This window comes from Chiroxiphia lanceolata, chromosome 10 (assembly GCF_009829145.1).
Source record: "Chiroxiphia lanceolata isolate bChiLan1 chromosome 10, bChiLan1.pri, whole genome shotgun sequence".
NCBI classification, from domain to species: domain Eukaryota; kingdom Metazoa; phylum Chordata; class Aves; order Passeriformes; family Pipridae; genus Chiroxiphia; species Chiroxiphia lanceolata.
The window spans coordinates 22486618-22504126 of record NC_045646.1 but is presented as its reverse complement, the minus strand read 5'-3'; the positions used below and the strand labels follow the sequence as shown (position 1 = coordinate 22504126).

Here is a 17509-nt window from a genome sequence, read left to right as displayed (position 1 = left end):
TTTGAAGCAGCAGCTGAGACATCATTTCTGCCTTCCCCACAAGGCCTTTTTCACATCTTCTATGAAGCAGGACTATCCTGCAAGTCCATTCTCAGCTTCTGTCCAGGACTGCATGTTTCCTGGGGAACCTCAATCAGCCCAAGAACTGCTTTTGGATTTAGCCATCCCTGTGTCAGGCAACTGTGCTTCCACAGGCATTCAGCTCCTCTGAGAGAACTAGGACATTTAATTTTTGTGTTTCCTGTGTGTAGCTGGTTCTGAAGCATTTATTTCAGAGCCCCAAAGCTGTACCACTGTCAACAGAAGTAGCCTGACAACAGCTAAATGGCATGAAGCACATCCAGGTGGAGACCAGGAAAGGCAGGGGTCTCTTCTACACCAGCCTCCTGCTTTGAACATGACAGGCCCCACACAGTTGCCTGTCTTGTCATTAAACCAATTTCAGACATTTTTTGGTCAATCAAAGATGGTTTTCTATCTATATTTTCAGAGTAGGTTTACAAATAATGTGCCTGGATTCCTCGAAAAACAAACAAAACCAACCTAGTCCCTCCTTTCAGGAAAACCATCCTTCTTGGAAAACAAGTGCTGCTCTTGGGAAGAAAACCACTGCTCAACTTACAGTGCCAGAGATGCACTCAGGGCAGGCTGAACAGACGAGATGTGTCTGACAACTGCTACTTTTAGATCAGCAGCACTGCAAACCACGGCTGGAGAGAGGGAGATAGCAGGGACCATCTGCACTGTGCTCCCACACAAGTGCTGGGGGCTGTTCCCTGGAGCCAGAACTCCTCAGCAGCCTGGGACCCCTGTGTCATGGACACTGAATGTCCATCTCAGGGGCTGAGGGCTCACTGAGCATCTCCCTCCTCCGTGTCCAAGGAGGTGGAGGTTGGGAACTGCTTTCCCACACAGCACTGCAGCAGCACCCTCAGCTCAGACTTCAAAAAGCCCCAAAAAAGGCAGCTGGCACCACCTGAAGCCACAGAGGCACAGAAGTTTCTGCCATCTTCTGAGCAGAACTATGGAGGGACAAAAGAACAAAATGCCATTTGTATTTGCTGAAAATCTGAGAAAACCATTTTGTAAAGCAAAGCAAGGAGGAACACACACATCTAATGTGACAACCAGCAAACTGAGTTCAGTTTGTTTACTATAATCTAAACAAAAAATTTCAGCACAAAAGGATAATAGTTCTTTTTTCCCCCTAAAACAGCTGCGAGATGATTTGCTCTCATTTCATTCTTTCTCTCCCAAAAATGAAAATCCTAGAGAACAGAACCACAGAACCATCAAGGCTGGAAAAGACCTCCAAGCCCATCAATAGTTACCTTAGCAATTTTCCCCATTTCACAGACGTTTGCCTTCTCATCTTCAAACTCTGAAAAGGCCTCTTCAACCCTGGCAATGATTTCCTCATGGTTAGTGCAGACATTGGGAAGTCCTTTAGGGAAGTAGAAACGTGGAATGTTTATGGACAAGGGGGAACTGCTGGTGGCTTTATGCACAGGCAGGAGAGTGCAAGGGCCAGCTGAGGGCTTCAGGGGGGCTAGGGAGGGAGCTCCAGGCTTCTTCTCTTGTTTACTTTGAACCTGAAAAGATAAGGGATAACAAACACCTTTTAGCAGCACGGCACACAGAGCAGGAAAACACTGCCTGTGCTCCCAGGGGTTAGAGAAAATTAAACCCACCAACAATGGAATTATAGCACAGGGATAAAAATGCATGTCTTAAATAGTCCATTAAAAATTCCTGCTTTATGAAACACTGCAAATTTAGGGAATGTCACACCTGCTTTGATGCTGTTGCTGTGCATTTGACATGTGTAACTCTGGATTATGACTGATCACACACACTGCAACTTAGCAACACCACACACAAGGACAAGGTTATTTCTTCTCATGCTGGTCTGTGTTGTCACTGCGCCCCATAAACAGCAAAGTATCAAAACCTGCTCTTTAGTATTTCCCCTTAGAAATAGAGCACCCACCCACACAAACATCTTGCCTCAAGTATGACCAAAGTTAACTTCACAACAAGGACATTTTCTATCCCTTGGGAACACAATTAGCTTTGACAAAGCGCTGCTTCACAGACAAATTAAGAAAAGATTTGCTTTCTCAGTTTCAGGAAGTCCTTCATTATGTGCCCAACTCCTACAGTCCAAGACCTGATTTTGTTACAAGTACTAAGCACTGGGAAACCAATTTTCCCATCAGAATTAGGAGCAGCCAGCACAGTGCCATTAGGTACCCACTGGATGTCTTTTCCTATCAGTCCTCCCCTGTCTGTAATAAACACTGATTTGGCTGATATGGGGATCCCCCTGGATCACCTCTCCAATGGATCTCTAGATATGAGGATCCCCCCTGGATCACCTCTCCAATGGATCTCTAGTTCCAGCCCTACATCAATGCTTTTCATCACAGGCAGGATTTGTATTTAAGCACATAATAAGATCCTAAACCAGAGAATTTTTCTGACATGGGAGGGAATATTTTTTCAACTTAGACAAGCAGTTACAGTATAAGCAGAATTCAGTTGCTGGAATGCCAAGGGCTGATGAATTCCCTGCTCCCCCAGGAAGACACTATTCCTTGGGAACAGGCAATAGGCTTTCCCATTGCACAATGGTTCCACTGCAGGAGTTATTATTAATGTAACAACATATGTGATAAGGCTCAGAAGGCAACAGTCAAGTAAATACAGCTGCGACTTTCAGTTTGTTTATTCTGACTGTTTCCAAACAAAATGGTTTGAGGATAAAGCAGCCAAGTCTGAGATCACTAAATGCAGAAGAATGTATATGATGAAGGAACTAAACTCTTTGCCTTATTATTTTCCATAAACTTGGAGCTTTTTTCTTAACACACACTGGATCCCCCAGCCTACCATGAGTTTGCTCTCAGGAAGGTGAAGAAGTGAGAACTGTAAAACCTTCCTTAAGCCCTGTTTTTACCTGCAGTTTATAATACTTTATAATCCAGTAGTCCTCAGAGACCACGAGGAAGGCTTTTCTCCTCTTCACTCCCCTGCTTTACTGCTCTTTCTTTAAACGAGGAGGACCTCTCATTTCCCAAAAGCTGTCCCACTCAGGAGCAGGGACACTGGCACACATGACAGCCAAAGTACACTTCTGTTCTGTATCAGCTCTGTACAGAACACATTAACCTGGAGTTTGGGACTCCGAGTTTTCCTCTCCCATGTCTTAAAACACAGGAAAAGCTGAAGCTCACTTTCAGCCTTCAATATTTCTATCAATACCAGTGCTCAGAGCCTGAACAGTCCTCAAGTGTAGCTCCCAACCTTTGGAGAACAGGCCTGATCACCCCCATCTGTTCTCCCTCCCATCTTCCTTGCTTTTTCCCCGCTCTCTAACACACTCCACCCCTCTGGGTCTGATCCTGAGCGATGCTGGAGCCCAAAGTGGGCCAGCTCTGAGCCCCAAAGTGTTCCTGGGGCTCAGCAGGGCTGCAGGACGGGGGAAGCACCAGCCCTGGTGACTCTGTCTCACAGCAGGACAATGCAGGTGACCCGAGGCAGTGGCAGGGGTTAAGCTGGATGCTCCCTTTGGGATCATGGAACACACCCCTCTCCTGGCTGCCTTCTGCTCTTTCCTCAGCAGAGTAACGAAGCAAAGCCCAGCCAGGCTGGATGTGTCTGGGAAGGGGGATCTGATCTGGAGAACTGCCCACAGCCCCACTTGTGCCTTCCCACCCTGCTGCCCTGCCCAGCCAGGACCAACTCCCTCAGCAGTTTTCCCTTTTGGATCCCAGCAGAGGGAAATCCCTGCTGGTCCCTCACAGCACCAAACAATGCAGGGCTGGAACAGACCCCGAGGTGCCACTGCAGCCACTTGACTTCTATAATAGGACTTGACAGGCCCTTCTCACAAACAGGTTTATTGCTCCCTGATCTCTGCATCCCACAGGCACTCCAGGCTGCCAGCACCCTGAGGAACCAGGAGGAATGACTCAACTGGAACAAAAACTACCATAAACCAAGATGTTCCTTCAAAGGACTTCGACGCCTCATTTCAGCAACAGATCCCCCTCCCTTGTGTTACAAGGGAATGATAAAATCATATTTTTCCTCTCTTGGAAGGGGCAGAGACATCCCCCAAGCAGACCACAGCAGCACTGTGCCATTTTCCTCCTCTTCTGCACACCACATACACCCCAACAGGGCACAAGAGCTGATTATCCTGTAACACCACTCATCCCCTCTGCCCAGGTCTCCACCTCCCAAAAACCAAAGCAATTCCTCCTCCTCCAGGGACTCCCAAAGCCAGAAACCAGCTGGTACCAGCTCACACAAGCCACAGCTCCAGAAGCTCCACTAATTTCCTAATCCACAACCACCACACAATCCAGAAGGTTAGAGATCTCTAGGAGAAACATAGGGAATTCTGCCAAGCCTCAGAGTAAGGACCCAGTGCAGGTTTGCAGCTGCCCTTCCCAGTGAGCCTGACTCCCTGACCCTGCTCAGGCCCAGTCAAACAAGGTGAGGCTTTGCTCAGGGGTGGCTTCTCTTCATATTCTACCTCAGGAACAGGTAGAATGTATTTCTTATATAAGAAATTAGCTGTCTGACATAAAGAGAAAACAGCAACTGGCCCTTGAGGACCTTGTTCCCCAGAACAATCTTACAAGTCAATACTCTAGGATGGGCATAACCAGATGTGAACCCCTGTGAGGACAACTGGAAGTTAATCACAACTTTTTGTGGAAAAAAAATTAAGGAAGTGGTATGGAGGCAAATTCTGTGGGAATTCCTTGGAAATAAACACCTTCTTATTGAAAAAAAAAAAAATAGCCTTAAATGTTCTTTGCTTAGTGGAACTCACTTCTCCAACAGGGATGTGCATTTTTGGGAAGGACAACTAAGAAAGGAAACTATAAATACTTTAATAAATCTTTTAGGTTTGTTATCAATAGCTAACAGACTTCTTTTTTTTGCTCAAGAGGAACGTGAAATCAAAGCCCATTTTTAAACACTGCTCTATAGCATTGTGTAATTTACCTTAACTAAAATCTGTCCATCCACTATATCATCTTTTGCCAGCCATACAATTTATTTATGGACAGACCAAAATAGTGATGTGTGTTATAAATAAACCAGACAGAACTACAGCCTCATTGTAGCTACAAAACAAAGCACAGACCAAAGCTCTGCCATCCCAGCCCATCTCCCAGGGATGTGCCAATCCCAGCAGAGAACTCCATGGAAGGAAGCAGTAGCACATCAAGTGCTCAAATCCTTTCTGCTCCTTCCTCCTGGCCCCGATGTCCATCAGGGTCCCAGATAATATATTTACCAGTTTCTTGCTGTTTTTTCCAAAGGGATTCTGTAATCCTCTTTTCTAGGGTACAGTGACTCAGCCTGGGCTCTCGCAGTCCACAGAGCTGACTTCATGTCTCCTTTCATTTTTCATAGTTCCTGCCTTGCTGGAGTGTGATGGTAACTGGACACAGGCCATCCCCAACGCTCATCACTTCTCCGGAGCTGCTTTGTGTCTATGGCCCGAGACCTTCTCCTCCCTGAAGCCCTCTCCCATCTCCTTCCTGATGCCTCTTTCCTACCCATTTCTAAGGACAGCAAGAACAACAAAGGCTCACCTGCACATGGCTCCAAACAGCACAGAGCTGTGAGAAAATGATTTCTGCAGAGAACCTTTTCTACAAGGAAACATAAACTCACCCGCAGAAACCAAGTCAATCACAGCAAAACAAAAACAAAAACAAACTTGACCTAAGCAACTCAGAAGCACAAAAGGACTGAGGTGGGAAGAGACACAGAGCTAATTCTAAGGTTTGATCAAGCTCCTCATGCCCTTTTCCAGTGGAATTTTGCAACCCCAGGTCTCACATGTCTCCACTGACAAGTGTGCCTATGGATCTTGCACATGGGCTTCCCATGACTGGTGGACTTCAGCCCACACTCCAAATGCTTCCCTGAAAACACCACAGGCAGGGTACATCCAGATTACCCTAGAAAGGAAGACACAGGTGGGTATAACCCCCCTGCAATTCTCCCCTGTCCTGAGGTGTAGATGACACTTGCCTGGGGGGGGAGGCTGGTACGGTGACAGGCGGGACCTCAGGGGCAAAGGCCCTGACAAACTGTTCAAATTCTTCCAGCAGAGAAGGTGCCCAGTTCTCCACCTGTGGACAGTGATCCCAAGCACCAGTTCAGGCTGGGACCCCCTTGGCTGAGCAGCAGCCCTGCAGAGAAGGCTGTGGAGGGGATGATGTGCCTCGGGCTGAGCCGGAGCCTGCAGGGGGGCTGCTTACAAATCCCTGTCCTGCACTTCCAGGTGTTCGCTGATTCCGTGTCCCAAGTGCCAGCTCCAGAGCTCACCAGACCCCTCTGGGAACCCATTTAACCTGCTTGGAAAGGCAGAAAATAGACTTGGCTTTGCTGCTGGGTGATATTCTGCAGTGTTACGAGCTAAGCCAGGTCACAGAAAGGCCTGTGGAACCCAGGGCAAGGCAGGGGGGACAGGCAGTGAGGAGGCAGCAAGAGGAACAGGCACTGAAAGAAAGAAGAGGAAGGCCATTTTTCCAGCTGCAGCAGTTCACTTGCCTTGGATCTGCAGCCACGGGGCACTTATTCCCGATGCATTTAGGTGCTGCTCCTCCTTCAGACCAGGCTCAGGGCTCGTGGACCAAAGGCCTGTCAGTTTTTCCAGCTGGTCTAGCGGGAGGTCTCAGCTCTCTCTCCCTGCACAGCCTGCCCCGGTGATGTCCTCGGGGTCAGCCCTGCTCTGCAGAGCGGGTTCAGCTGTGCAGCTCTTGTCAGTCTGCTCCCAACTGCTCCCGGCCCGCCCAGGCCATTACTGCACATTATTACCTCATGCAATCCTCCCCCAGGGAGGGAAAAACACACGTTCCAGAGATTAACCTCCAGACATCCTTTAACCTGTCACCAGAAAGCATGAAAACACGGCCCACAGTGTGCTCTGCAGCAATTTTAATGGCTCCTTCTTAGGAAACAGCTGCACCGCTCCTCATCTCAACTTTTTAACTTCTCACTGGGTCACCGATTATTTAAATGGAGATGAAGCTCAAGATGGGCTGATTTCAGCACACTGTGATCTGTAAATCTGCAGTGACTACACGTCCATTTGGTGTCCTGGCATGATTTACTCCAATCTGTTGTCCCAGGAATCAAGTATAGCAGCTGGGATTCACCAAAAACAGACAGCCATGGCACCATTTCCATTTCTTTGGCTACACATCCATGATCTTAGGGGTCTTTTCCAGCCTAAATAATCTATGATCTCCTTCAGCCACAGCCCGGAGAGAGCAGGGGACAGTACAAAGAAGCACCTTGTGATGGTAAAATTACAAAAGCCAAAGCCAGATAGGATGGTCTGAGCACAGATTTGTACAGCTGAGAGCACAACCCACTACAGACACCAGAACACTGTGGTTCTTCCACATGTAACAACAGTCAGAGCAATCATATACATAGAGGTATTTAAAAAAAAAGAACCACAGGACATAATTAAGTCTTACACTAACTCTTCCCATTATTAAATCACTGCCCTTGCTGTTAATTTTCCCTCTTGTTTACAAAGACATTTTAACTCTGCAATCTAAGCCTGGAAGGTTTATTTTTAAACCTGCTGGTATCTAGCTGCAAATAACTTTCTGCAAATAGCCACGCCTGGAGGGGACACAGATTGATCTTCTGATCCAACAAAAAATACAAAGAAAAGGAAAAAGAAATGCCAAGTGTTCAAACCTGGGCCTGCTGGAAGGACTTCAGCCGCCTCTTGAACCGAGATGGAAGAACAAAGTCACAGCCCTTGGCAAGGAAAGCCAGTTCCCCTCCCAAGTCTGGGTCCCTCCGCAGAGAACTCTCCTTGATCATCATTCTGGGCAGCTCCCAAGCAGATGTTGCCCTTTCCAGGAGGAGACCACGGCAAGACCAGCACGTTGCTTTCTTGGTTTGGATTTTTTACAGGCAAAAAATGGCAAATGGCTTCAACATACTGTGTCTTCTCTCTCTTCACAAGGACAACATCTAGAGGTTTTATCTCACTCCTGAAGCCAAAGTTCCCTATTTTAACCAATATTCAAAGTGTCTTTCAGTACCATCAGGATCTTCTGCCTTCTTGTAATACTTTAATTGAGAAACATGATCTACAACCGAATCTATTTCCCTGCTGGCTACATGACAGACAATCTGTCCTTGGCTTGTAATAGGCCAGGGGTAACATGGGAAAGGAAGCTCCCACCACCACCACCAGGAGTACTAAAATTAGCTGCACTGCAGGAGTGGCTAAATATACCATCTCCCCCAACAGCTCCTACTTTGTGTCCCAATGCTGAGACCTGAGGTGCTCACTTGGACCAGCCAGACCCAGCTGGGGTTAAACTGAGCTCAGCCAAGGCCCCTGTGTGCAGCATGGCCCTGGTTTGAGGTCCTGCTGATGAGGTGATGAGGCAGAGGATCAGCATCGGTCCCCACTCTTGACCGAAGGCTGCAATTTTCAAAAGACATCAATTTTTCCTTCTGGCTTGGAAAAAGCAAATCATCTAGTTCCTTAATGCCAAGCAAGCACACAATTATGGATGATCTTGGATAACAAGCTCAGGCATTCCAAAGTGGTTCCTAAGTAAAGGTTTTCTTACAGACACCAAATGCATCACCATTTTATTCCCTCTCCCCATAACTCTGACGAGGCAAAGGCAAAGCATTTCTCAGGGGACAAGAGTCTGCTCTTCCTCTGCATAGCTTGGAGCAAGCAGCCTTCAAACCCTTGCTCAGACTTTGTCCAGGCTTGCTAGAAGCGTGTTCTCCCTCTCCTGTCCTGAGAATGGTGCTGGACAAAGGCCTAAATCCAATTCTTACCACACCAAATGAATGCAGTCCCATGGCCTGCTTTCCCTACTTGATTTTAAAACCTTAGAAAGCAACCTGGCAAAGTAGCCAAGTTCAACAGCACAGAACAACATCTGATTTGTAGCTAGGAGGGCTTGCTCAAGATACTGCATTTGAAATGAAAAGGTCTCACTGAGCCTCACAAACAGAAACTTTTTAATGGACATGTGCCTCTGGTGTCCTTTGCCTGGGTTCCTGTAGAAAGCCCTGGGTTAACACGAAGCCCAAATGAGTACAAAGCCTAACAGGGCAGGAGGATGAGGATGGGAATGAAAAAGGAGCTCCAAAAACAAAAGGCAGGCAAGAATGTTTTAACTGGAACTGCGACTGAGCGAAGGATGCACAGATCCATATGCAACACATTTGGAATAAATTTGGGGTTTCTTACTCTGACAACTTTTTTCTAAACATCAAGGCAATGCCTAAAGAGCCCAGGAGGCTCCATGTGCTGGGAGTGCTGCACATCTCACACAGCAGCATATCAGGAGGTGATTTATCATAAATCATCTGCAGCAAGTGATGAAATACTTCATCTCCAATTGAACTCTCACCCTGCTCACAGACTGCAGAGGGAATGAAGTCCAAAGAACCTCTCACCTCCAGCTGCATCCAGACCAGCTCCAGTGGCCTTTGTCAGATGTATTACTTTTCATTCACAAATTAACCAGGCACAAAGGAGTCTGGAAGCTTGGGAGATTTTGCACTGATAACCTGGAAAAATACAAGTAATCTAGAGGCAAGACTGGTTCTGTCTGAATTCCAACGGCTTGGAATAGCAGGTTTCTAGGATGGTACTTCCTATCCTCAAAGTACACAAGGTGGGTAAAAATAAACACATGAATGTGCAGTACTGTGAGAAGTGGACAGCAAGAGAATCTTGTATCAACAACTCCAAAGTCCACTGGGCAAAACCCCCAGGAAAATCTGACCTCAACAGCCAGACCAGCTGAACCACAAACTCAAACTCCTCCTTGCTGGGACCCAGTTTAAAGCACAAAGGTGAGAGATGGCAGATCCCCTTCCCAGGTCTCTAGAGCACAGAGAGAATCCCACCTGTGCCTGAAGCTGGTATTAGTCCTAAGAGATCTGGGTGATTAAATCACTCCAGGACTGGCTGCACCCAAAGCCTGGCTCCAACAGCCCAGTGTCCCTGCAGAGCTGAGCAGAGCTCCAGCTCCAGCTGCTTTCAAAACACACTGAACTTCTCCAGCAACAGCCTGACTTTGTCTGCGGTTCAGAGTCAGGGAGGCTGAAAAACTCAACATGTATCACCAGGCTCTGTTTCACCCACCTTTAGATGTTACTTCAACATAAATCAACCTCACACAAGCAGAGGCTGGATCTACCCTGATTACAGAAGGTGCTCGCATATGAACATGTCCCTAAGTGTTTGCTCCCACGTTTTTTTAATTTAATCTGATTTAATTTTCTATTCTTTTGCCATCTTTCGTTCTGAGCTACTTTAAGATTCACTTAATATTTGCATTTATTTCAATAATTATTACCAAACAAGAAAAAAACCCTACTGTTTTTCACTATTTGTGTCTAGAAGTAATGAATAATTAATGCTTGAGAAGAGTGCAGATTGTGTGTATAGTTTAAATGACAGATATTATCAATATCTAATCAAAACATATTTGTAACATATGTAAGATGAAAGCTGATTTTCCAGAAGCTTCACATTATGTTTTGGATGCATATTGAGAATAAATGTACATTTCAGGACAAAGTTACTCTGACATTATAGAAGCCATTTCTCACATTTAATCGCCCCACACAAGATCCTTCATAAGCATATCACTAAATTTGCAAAACACAAAAGCACACAGAATTATGAGGGGGCAGAACTACAAAGTTGTCAGGTCAACCTAAACTTCACATGGTTATGAAACAGTTGTTTCCACTCAGAGCCTCCTTAGGGCCCCTGTTTTAAGCACACAACAGGCATTTTGATACAAAATCATGCAGGTCGATATTTCAGGGGGTCAGGAACACTTCTGAGAGCCCCAGCAACATCCCCCATCAGTCACTCAGGATGAGACAGCCCAGGGGGAACATGGAATCAGGGAACAGTCTGACTCAAGGCTCCACCATCCAACACATACCAGGGTGGTCCAAACCCACTCCTCAACCCTGCAAACTGCAAACCCTCTGCTCCCAGATCCAGGGGCTGGATCATACATTTGACCTCAGCCTGAGCAATTCCACTTGTCAGTGTGGCAGAAAACGAGCCTAACAATTTATACCTCGTATACAAGCACCACAGGCAGCACAAAGGAAGATTTGGAACCATGCAATAGGAAGTAGAGGCATGGAGGAGACAGAAATGGGAAGCAGGACTGCTCTTTCTGACTCATCACACCAAGTAATCCCTTTGAGAAGGGACACTCAACAGAGGAGGGACAACAGACAAGAGGTCCCTTTGTATCAAACCCTGGTCCTGATCTCTGCTCCCAAAATTATTCATCAGCTTTATCCAACGGTCTTAAAATAAAACACATGAGCAGAACTTGGAGCAGAGCCCTGCACTACTCAAACCTGATGCTGAACACAGAAGGACTACATTTCTTTGTAGTCTTTTCCAGGGTACTTTCACCAAATATTCTGCAAGCATTGCCTGAATTTCCTTTGTCCAATCAGCCATCCTGGACAGGTGGCAGACCAAGGGCACAGAGAGGGGAAGGTCAGAAACAGCCACCACTGACTTCTCCAAGGACTTTGCATAAGACATTTGAGTCAAAAGGCAGCACCCTTCACCTTCCAAGCCCCCCAACACTCAGCCTTTGGGCAGATCAGCTCAGAGAATCCCAACAGCCCCATCCCCCCCTTCTTCACTACTCACTGCTTGCAGTTTGCCCCATTTCCCTCACACCTCCCAGTGCACCCAGGAGCCTTACTGCCCTCTTAGCTACAGACAAAAATACAGGCAGACAGTTGGGGGTTTGCTGGCCCCTAACACACAACTGCACTGTCCTCACTGAACTGTGTATTTCAAACCCAGCACATTCAAAAATCAGCTTAAGGCAGGCACATGGAACAGGAAATTTCAAACCAAACAGTTGGGAGGTTTTGAGATAAGCAAGGGAAAAGTGGATCTCAGGGTGGGAAGTGCTGGCCTCTCTCAGAGCAGGCAATGCTTCCTGGCTGCCCCAAGGCAGCACCGTGCCCTCATTGTGGGCTCTGTAAAACTGATAGACAGGATTCATTTCCTACTTTCTAAATATTTGGGGTTTGAAGATGAAGAGGCAACCAATCCTATTGTTCTCTGTGGAGAATCATAATTGGGTTTATGACAAAGGGCAAGTTTGCTGCTGATATAAGTCAGGCCAGATTTAACACAGCCAGGCCAGCTGAGCCAGAGCACAGCCCGCTCCAAAGGGGCTCTCCTGCTCCTTTGTCAGGGCTTAGGATTTGAGGGATAATTAAATCTGTCACAACCTTCCTAAAGGAAAGCTGTGCTGTGTGTTCATGGTGTTAGAGCTGTGGGCTTTCTGCATGTGCACAACTATTTGATAACAGTTTTATGGCCCTTAAGAAAATACAACAAATACTTTGTACGGTATTCATCCAGGCACACGTGTGCAACACTGAATGAGACTCCACACTGAGCTCCAGCCACAGCCAGGCTTATCCAGGAGCATGGATGCATTCCCTAGATGCTACACCTGCAGAGGGCCTTGTACCCACACCTGTGCTAGAAATGACAGCAAACCTACAGCAGGACTGGGAGCAAACACACACAGCCAGGTGGGAGCAGGGAACAGAACCTGTCCAGGGACCAGGCTGCTGAGCCATTGACAGTCTAAGTGCATCCAGTTTTCAAGTGTTACATAAAATCTGCCACAAAGTCAGTCACAGTTTACCAAACACATTTTTGTTCTAAGTTCACAAGTTAGAAAATTTTGTAAATTAATGTACAAGGCAAGAATAGCTATTTCAAGAGATCACTCCAGAGCTTTTGGAGCTGCTTAGTTCTACACTCCCTGAGAAAAAAAAAGACTCTTTCCCTTGCTGGAAATATCAGACAAGGTTATGCCCACCATTTCCCGTGAGCAAAGTTGCCCAGAGCAACAACAGAAACACTTGTTTAGCCTCATCTAAAAAGATCTCAGCACTCTCATTTAGGGTCAGACACACCCTACCCATCCCCTTTCAGAACTGTACCAAATGCCTGTATTTCGGGGAAAGTGGACAGTTTTCAAAACATGCACATCGTGCTCCAACTGGAAGGAGCTGTGAAAGTTCACTGATATCCTGGGCACTCTTTCAGTGCCTGCATGGAAGGTGCATTTTGGAAACTTTGGACAGTCCTCTCTACACTTAATGAATGCTTGGAATAATGGCAACAAGTTCTCTTGAAACCTGGCAGTTGTTACCAAATGAAAACGCTGAGTGCTGGACAGCCAGCCTTGGCTTCCCTCTGAAGACCCTTTTTTCTGGGAAAACCTACTCCTCATTTGAGAGATACAAGCCATGCAGACTCCACCATGACTCCATGCACTGGGGACAGGGAAAAGAAAATTAAACCTTCCTAGATTTGCCCTTTGTGCCATGGAGGATCTCCCTCTTTAGGAATTAGTAATGAGGAGGACAACAAGTCTGCTCCAAGATGGGAAAGGGAGAGATGGAACACTCAGATCTCCCTGAACCGGTGAGAGGCAGCCCAATCAATACCTGATCCCAGAAGTAAAGTACTTATTAAAGTAATTATTACTACCCTCTACTATATAGAAGCCAATTACACCACACCAGCCTACAGGAGCACCAGCAGGAAAGGCTCAAGCTCAAAGGTGAAACTGCCCATCAAGGCCAATTTTGTTTGCTATGGGGTTTTAGTTTCCTTTTTTTGGTTGTATTTCAGTCAATGCTACATTTCTGCCAGGTTGAACACATCATTCCACACTGCAGCATCCAAAGCACAGTGAATCACTTAGCAGATGTATTTTTTTTTTCCACACTTCCCCACGTTTGTTTTACTCACTGTCCCCTCAGAAGTTCGGTTCTCTTACCTTAATCACCTCTGGGGCCTGCTGAATTGAGGCTGGAACAGAGTCTCTGCAGGCAGCCCCAGCATGGCTTTTTTTCCCTGCAAGGAGGGACTGTGAAGGAGTTGCTAAAGTTTCCTGAAGAATCTGCATCACCTCCTTCTCCTTGGACAAGCTCCCCTTGCCTGTCTGGTATTCCACCAGCTCCTGGGCAAAGTCCTCAATGCTTCCCAGGATCCGCAGTAAAAAGGCTTTGTCATCCTCTTCCATTTTGTGACCATTGGTTTCCATGATTTTTGACAGAGAAGAAGGGGGGTCAGCAGGTTTACTTTTGGCCTCCGGAGCCAGAGGTGGAACCTGCCTCCCCTGCCTGCCCAACACCTGCACGCCCGCAGGCTCGCCCTGCTTCCGAGGGGGTTCCCTCAAAGTGCTCTCCATTTTCTGGGAGAAGCACTCCAAGTCCAGCAGCAGTTTGTCTATCTCCTCCTTGTCCACCCTGCTGCACGTCTGGGCTCCTTTGGGGCCAGCAGCCTGGGCCCCGTGCAGCACAGAATCCAAGGGTGGTGGTAAAGGAGTCGTGTCCTCGGGAGCAGGGCAGAGCTCGGCATCTCCCACCCGGGCACGCTCTGCTTGAGCATCAGCAGGTCCATCTGAACCAGCAGCTCGCTGGGAGCTGTGCTCCATGCTCTGCCAGCCCCCTCTGTGCTCTGCCCTCTGCCCTTTCCCTGCTGTTCTGTCCCCATCAGCCTCCTCCTCGATGTACAGCGCCTCGGTGCAGGACGCGCCGTCGGGAGGGCTCGGGGCCGCTGGCTGAGGTAGAGCGTCTGTCCCAGCTCTCACACTGCTCTGGGGGGCACTGGGAGGGGAGGTGGGGGTAAAGGCCACAGTACCTGTGGGGAGGGACTGAGAGGTGCTTGTCGGCTCCCCCTGATCACCTGGCAGAGCCAGAGGACCTGCGCTGGAGGATGGCAGCTGGATGATGTCCTCATAGCGGGGCGGCTGCTCATCCCCGAACACCGGGGCAAAGGGGCTCTGCTGCAAGCCATGGAAGCAGCTCACCAGCTCTGCCCAGTCACTCGCCTCCCTCTGCCCCGGGGGCTTCACCTCCAAGGGCAACTTCTTCAGGTAGGAAGAAAACCTGGTCATCAGGTTCATGTATATCATTTCTGAACTGGGCAGGGGGTCGCTGCTGTTCCCCCCACCCACGCCGTCTGCAGACTTCCTTTTGATGCAATGTTTTATTATGTCCGTGCACTTCTTCAGATCCTCTGAGCACTTGAGCAAGATGTCCAAGCACACCTTGATATCCCCACCAGAAGAACCATCTAGCTTGTGTTTTTCCAAAATCTGGGTAATGAAGTTTTCTTCAGAGAAGGCACGAGGGCAGAAGGGAGCCACGGGGCTCACGGTGACTTCTGGAGCATCACTGCCCTCCTGCCACTTCTCCACAGGGGAGGGACTCTGCAAAAAGCCACATGGAGGGCAGTTCTCATCATTGTTGAGGTGCCCATAAATCAAGTCAAAGTCAAAGGATCGTCTGCTGAAGGATTCTGACCGAACCTTCCTTCCCTTTCTGTAGGCCACATGACTGGAGGAGTTTTTGAGCTTTTCAAAGGAGAACTCCTTTATTTTACCACTGGCAAGGTTTATTGCCTCACCAGTAATGTCCTTTAAACTGCTGGAGGCTTGCACTGAAGAGCCCTTTTTGATCCTCGGGTTATTTGGGAGGATTTGGTGATAGTCCTCATTTCCAGACAAAGCGAGTCCGTTTTCAGGAAGAGGAGTTTTATGGTCCAGGTTGGCATCTTGGACACTGAGCTCTGCACAGACACTGTGGTGGGCGACTATGCAGGTCACCCCGCGCCTGAACACCTGGCAGGTGCCCGTGCAGTGGTGCACAGTGTGCTGGGAGTGCTGGTCTATCACCACACTGCTGTAGCAGTTCACAGAGCTCACCAGCAGCCTGTAGGTCGCTGCCATGGCACAGACCACGCTGGGAAGTGAGGCTTCAAAACTCACCATGAACTTCCCAGGGAAAAGTTCACCCCCAGTTCTCACAGCCACACCGGGACGGATGAAAACATTCAGATGTCAATTGGGAACATCCAAACTACGTGAGGAGCTCCTGCCTGGAGAAGTCCGGAGAGGGTTTGGAGGTACAGTTACAACACTTGGTGCAACTTACATATGGTTTGACTTAAGGCAACTTGATCCTTGTACTCCAAGCAGAAAGCCTTGCTCAGCAGAGGTGCAGCATCAGCTGCTCCATTTCCAAGGGTCCAGGTGCCCTCTCCAGCAGGTGCCATAAAATCCAGCCAGTTCTTAGGCACAAGTGACAAGTCAATGGTTTTTGTTCGACCCCTCTTCTCTCTTTTCAGGTGGGTCAGTAAAAGGCAGACAATCAAGCAGCAGGTACAGACAAAAAATCCACGTATGCCTCTGAGAGTCCCCCCTCACACTGGCAGTGCAGGTCCCTGCAACAGAAACAAAGGTGGGAGTCATTATCATTGCAAGGGATTCTGCAGCCTTGTCTGCTACCAAACGTGTGGCACAGAGCACACCACCAACACCCGCTGCACAGAGGGAGAGCAGGCTGATATTCTTCCCTCCCTCACATCTCCCATATAAGAGCAGTGCTGAGGAGCTGGCCTATATTTATACACAGCCTGTCTACGTGCTGCCATTTTAACAGCTCTATTTTAGCCGCTCACTAATTTTTTTCAGGCTTGCTTTTTTCCCCTCCCCAGACCGAGCAAAACGCTACCTTTAATGCTAACAGAGCAAAACATTTTGATCCTGTTGTGAATTTCTGACTCTAAAGATAAGGCACAGGGCAGTAGAGAAAAGCACTTTCAGGATTTCCAAGCTCTCTGGACTATAAAAAGCTGCAAACGGCCTGCAGCAAAGTAGCTGAATGGCTCTAAGAATGCAGGGCCTTTAGGAAAGGCCACCCTGGCTTCCATTAGCCTTTCACCAAGGTCTCTGGGACCATGGCAAAATATTTGAAGGAGGAATAACTGTTTCCCTTCCTCTTACAACCCATAAATAGCAGCACAGTTAATACAATAAGTCCACTGGAGTAGACATCAAGGATAGTAACGTTTGTATAAAGGTTAAGCCTATGAAAACTAGGAATTGAGTGTTTCACACTTAGCACAGCCATTTCCAGCTGCATTTCCTACCATCAGTCAGAACTGCACCAGAAAAAAAAAAGCTGTCTAACTTTGTTATGAAAAGATAGGAAATCTCAGATTTCACGGTCTTGAAATTTAGACATAGATTCATCTTTCTTTAATGCTTCAAATTAAAACACCCCAACGAAATTCTGAGCACCCTCTATTCCTGTGCAAACAGAAATCTATTTCATAAACCATGATTATATCCCAGCTAAGTCACATCACAGCATGGGTTTATTTTGGTTTTTTCAAAGGTAAATATTTCCCTGTGTGAAAGGCCAGCCCTGCACCTGATGAAAGCACTGCCTTCCCTGCAGTTCCATCCCACCTCCTTTAGCTGTAAGCCTGTACAAACACACCACACAGAAGGGAAGTGCCTGAAGAGCTTGGGGCTGTTCTAATTAGCAACTGGCCACAGCACAAGTCTAAACGTTCACATTGTAAAGCCTTAACCTG

The 17509-nt window shown here is 47.5% G+C and overlaps 1 protein-coding gene across 3 annotated transcripts in view; it reads right to left on the bottom strand.

The window, feature by feature from the left end:
• PPP2R3A (protein phosphatase 2 regulatory subunit B''alpha) overlaps positions 1 to 17509 on the bottom strand; it is a 54137-nt gene that overhangs the window by 23971 nt on the left and 12657 nt on the right. For 2 of the 3 annotated variants that reach the window (XM_032697292.1, XM_032697293.1), the window contains exons 2-3: positions 13902 to 16351; positions 1332 to 1592 (exon numbers count right to left, since the gene is read on the bottom strand). In XM_032697292.1, coding sequence (XP_032553183.1) covers positions 1332 to 1592; positions 13902 to 15899 — 2259 coding nt within the window. In that variant the 5' untranslated portion in view covers positions 15900 to 16351. Of the gene's footprint in view, positions 1 to 1331; positions 1593 to 7749; positions 8170 to 13901; positions 16352 to 17509 lie in introns of those variants that run through there. The other variant, XM_032697294.1, reaches the window with a different exon arrangement.